This window comes from Puccinia triticina, chromosome 12A (assembly GCF_026914185.1).
Source record: "Puccinia triticina chromosome 12A, complete sequence".
In the NCBI taxonomy this organism is placed as follows: Eukaryota; Fungi; Basidiomycota; class Pucciniomycetes; order Pucciniales; family Pucciniaceae; genus Puccinia; species Puccinia triticina.
The window spans coordinates 5,586,222-5,590,836 of NC_070569.1; the positions used below are offsets into that span (position 1 = coordinate 5,586,222).

Consider the following 4,615-nt stretch of genomic DNA (forward strand, 5'->3'; position numbering starts at 1 on the left):
TCTTTGAGTGAGAGAAAGTCATGATACTTGTTCCCCTCTGCTTGACTACACATGTGACTGTCCTAGGAATTAATCAGCTTACTTAAGTTATGTATGTATAAATTGAGCTTTTAATTTAGAGGGACACCCTAAACCTTCTTTGCTGGTAAATTTTGATCTCATTTGATTTTCTTATGTACCAGCAATGAAGGTTTAAACTAAAATTTCAAGCATGGACAACCTGAATTATAACTTTATGCTTTGAAAATTTAATCAGGGATCAATGGGATCAATGCTGTTCAATTTGGCACCCATTTCCATGTAAACAATACAAACAAACATTTTGGTGAATGCCACCAGCTGGAGACAGCCGGAGACTGCCACTACGGAAAAAAATATCGAAAAAAAAGACATATTTATGTATGTAAATAGCAGGCGCAGCAGTTAGGAAAGGAGCGGAAGTTATGGGATGAGTGTCTGCCTCAGGAGAATATGTACAGCTATACAACTTGCCGCGGTACGCCGCCCACCAGACACTGTTGAGTGCTGCAGTGTCTGTATGTATGTACGAATCCCCGAGAAAGAGGAAGACCTCGCAAGGCGTCGGTCGCTGAGGCGGGGACTGTACGGCGTGCGATACATGGAGATGTCACTGATTCGAGTCCCCTCGGGTGTTCTTTTTGGTGGACTTTCACTGAACATCCACTTGACACCCCTCGGCGCCAAGCACTGCCTCGCTCTCACCTCAGCCGAGACGAGCCAACCCACAACAGCCACCACCTACCACCAGCCCAAGAACGGTCAACAGCAGCTTGAATATCAAACCATCAACCTCAAAGAAAACTCACATCTGAAGAAGACTAATACCCAGCCACCCCTAGACCACCAACCCCGAAATGCACCATCCTCATCGAACCAAACGAAACAGTATCCTCACCACCCTCATCCTCCTCCATTCCTCCGCCTTGGTCGCCTCCTTCGAATCTCCCCCCACTATTCCAACCGAGCAACTCACCTGTAAAGTCAGCACCTTTCCCCCGAGCTTCCAACTGGCCAACCATCTAACCTCTGCCTTCCGTGTTCCAGCCAACTGGATTGATTCAGGACACCAGCTGCGACTTCGAAACAATTGACGAGGTGAACCGGAAGATTCACTCTGAAATATCTGCTGCAGTTCAACTACCCATCTTTCGCTATCACAAGGTTGGCCCGGCTCCCCTCTGATTTGTCTTGAGTAGACCTACCATCTCTAAATCATGATATGCTTTTCAGATCGATCTCTACCGAGAATGCCCGTTTTGGTCGGAGGATGGATTGTGTGGAAATCGAGCTTGTGCCGTTGATGAACTAGATCAAGTAAGCCCCCCTTGCCCTCCCCATTGACCTGCATGTTCAACTTCTCACGCCATTCTCTTACGTCGCTTGAATCAAACCAGAAGGACATCCCGGCTTATTGGAGAAACAGCGAGTTGAGCGATCTTAAAACAGCACCTCTGAAGGACATCCCCATCGACATGAAGGATAAGTGTGTCGTCAAAGAACAGGATTATTGCGTACTGGATGGAGATAATGGCATGCCTTCAAGTGAGCCATTTATCCATCGACAACTCAAATGCGCTGGTCGGGCTAATCAACTTCTGGTGCATTCGCTCAATCACGCTCAGATGGAGTCTATGTTGACTTGTTGGCCAATCCGGAACGTTTCACGGGCTATTCTGGAAAATCAGCCCAACGAATCTGGCGTGCAATCTATCAAGACAACTGTTTCGACGTACCCCAACGACCTGTCTTCAGTCCATTTTCTACTCCCCCTCCCTCTAGCCGTGCTGGGCTCGAACCCCAGCCGGACTTAATCGAATCTGGCAATACGGATAACGGGACTTGCTTGGAGAAGCGAGCGTATTACAAGCTATTATCAGGTTAGTTGTTGTTTTTCATCGGCACCCAGTCTTTCATTGGGCCCTTACTGGATCTCCTTCTATTGCAGGCCTTCACACTTCGATTTCAATGCACATATGCGACGAATATCTGGACCCAAGTACCGGCCAGTGGGTACCCAACCTGCAATGCTACTTGAATCGAATCGGCTTATATCCAGATCGACTCGAGAATCTCTATTTTACCTACACCTTGATGCTACGCGCTCTTTCTCGCTCAGCATCATATCTGAGCTCTCCCAGGGTAGAACTATGTACAGGAGATGCTAAAGCCGATAGTCTCACTCGAAAGAGCCTAAACCGATTAATTGCAATCGCACATTCCTATCCCGTCACATTTGATGAAACCCGCATGTTCAAAAGTGACTCCCACGGCCACAACACCCTCAAGGACGAATTCAAAGAGCATTTCCGAAATGTCAGTCGGATCATGGATTGCGTCGGATGTGACAAGTGTCGATTGTGGGGCAAATTGCAAATCATGGGCTTGGCAACTGGACTGAAACTGCTGTTCGAATACGAGGAAGGCTCCCAGGAGTAAGCCACTACTGCAGTTCTCTTAGTATATTTTTCATCTCAGCCAGCTGATACGTATCAATTCTTCATTTCACAGTCATTCCAATTTCCATCTTACTCGACCCGAATTAATCGGGTTCATCAACACTTTGAATCGGCTGTCCGAATCGCTAGCAGCTGTCGACAAATTCACCAAGTTGTGGGAACAGCGATTCGCTGAAGGAACGCTGCCAAACCAAATCAGGGACGAAAAATTAGACGGTATAGCGTCAGGAAAGGCGGCCCAGGCCCTCTCATTAACCCCCGGATTGAGTCCCCGAGACCACTCTCCTTTCGTGGGCATGGGGGCCAAAGCGAAGGACAAAGCCAAAAAGCCAACAGTACACGCAGATTTGAAACCCAAAGACCAACCATCGAGACCATCCACCCCAGCACCCCCTACATCGACCAATTCCCAGATCATAATGAGTTTACCGAGCGCGAAACCCAAGCTAACGTATTCCTCCAATGCTCATGGTCCATATAATAACCGGTCCGATCCTACGATCCAATCGAACATTCGGTCTCATGTTATCGACCTCGGCCTACTCGTCAAACCTGCCAGTAAAATGTTCAAGATGTTTAGCGAGAAATGCAAACATTCGTTTGCCATGTGTTCGCATTGGGTCGAGAGTCTGTTGGGCCAAATGAAGACACTAATCTTTCTGTCTCGCTCTCATAATCGAAATCCTCACTTTCAAGATGAAGATATTCATCAGCCTCCCTCTCGAACTGAGAAAAAAGAATTATAATTTAGTTAGTCGCCTTCGGACAATCTTTCCCCGCACTCCACTCTCATCAAGTCTCCTCACGCTCCTTATACACACCGGAAAACTAGATCAATAGACAATCCTTTCACATTACATTTGAATACTTTTATTTTGAATTTCCGATACTTTGTTGCATATTCGCTTTTCCCATTTAGTTTTTACTGTCCAGATTACAATCATCCGCACGAAAGAACTTATCGGCCAAGTTTCCCCAGCATTGGCAACTGTCGATAGTAGCCAACCGTGTCGGACACCTCTTCCGGAGGATCTCGACTCAAATTCAACACTCTTCATTTTCGTCCATCGGAAAAAGCATATTTCGCTCCATGATTTTCATGTCTGTGTGTAATTTTTATCATTCTTTTTTTTATCATTTCATTGTCCGTCTCATCGATCCAACATTGTCTTGAAGCATCTTCCCATCCATTCATCCAATACCATCACAATCATCCCATGGATTTCTATCTTTCTTTGGTATATAAATATACCCGTCTGTTTCTTTTTTTCCTTCTAAGTTCTATCCCGCAGTTAGCATTTGATTTCTCCTTCTTCAATTGCCACATAGTTTCTATTTTGTCTACATAGGTTGTGGCCAAATGTTGTTTAGTCTCATTGACCATAACCAGAGAAATGAAAGTAGACATATATCACTCCGGATGTTTCTTCTTTTTTTTGAGCTGTTACTGGGTCTGGTTTACTGGGCACTTGGAGATTGGAGGACTTCCCGTCAATCTGGGAACCCAGATTTTTCCAGATTTTGCGGGGAAATCTGGGCTCAATCTTCCCAAATCCTAGATCTGCCTAGATTTCCCTGCAAAATCTGGGAAAATCTGGGTTTCCAGATTGGCAGGAAGTCCTCCATTGCCTACTCGTGGACGGGAGGGCTTCCCATAAAGTCAGATCTGACCCCCAAGATTCCAGATTCTGGGCAGGTCCACAGCCAAACGCAAGCTCTAGAAATATTTGAAGATCTTTAAGCATGCCAAATTTCAGATTTCGCAGGGAAATCTGGGTCCCTGAAGATCCCCGAAGTCATCCAGAGTTGCAAAGTTCAGATTTCCCTGCAAAATCTGAAATTCCAGATCTATTCAAAATTGACGGGAAGTCCTCCATTTCCGCATCACCTGCGAACCCTGATGGCGCAAAATAGCATGGCAAGAACCCACCCAAAACCCATTGAGGGCTTGGCCTCTGGTGATACACCAAGGCTACATATTTTGGAGTGACTTGTAAATCTGAGGGGTGTAAGCAATGGAACACACAATCTGGCAAGATCTGGAACTCTGGAATCTGGAAGTCCAGATCTGACTCTGGAAGGCAGTGGAAACCCAGATTTTGCAGGGGAATCTAGGCAGATCTAGGATTTGGGATGAT

General features: G+C 46.0%; 1 protein-coding gene across 1 annotated transcript; it reads left to right on the forward strand.

The window, feature by feature from the left end:
* Positions 1-875: 875 nt before the first annotated feature.
* PtA15_12A552 (uncharacterized protein) lies at positions 876-3,223 on the forward strand (the record flags this gene model as incomplete). The annotated part of the gene is made up of 7 exons (XM_053162173.1): positions 876-1,001; positions 1,066-1,182; positions 1,252-1,335; positions 1,416-1,563; positions 1,644-1,898; positions 1,967-2,453; positions 2,530-3,223. 7 exons carry the CDS (start codon positions 876-878, stop codon positions 3,221-3,223), a joined length of 1,911 nt encoding a protein of 636 aa, XP_053026117.1.
* Between the last annotated feature and the right edge of the window lie 1,392 nt (positions 3,224-4,615).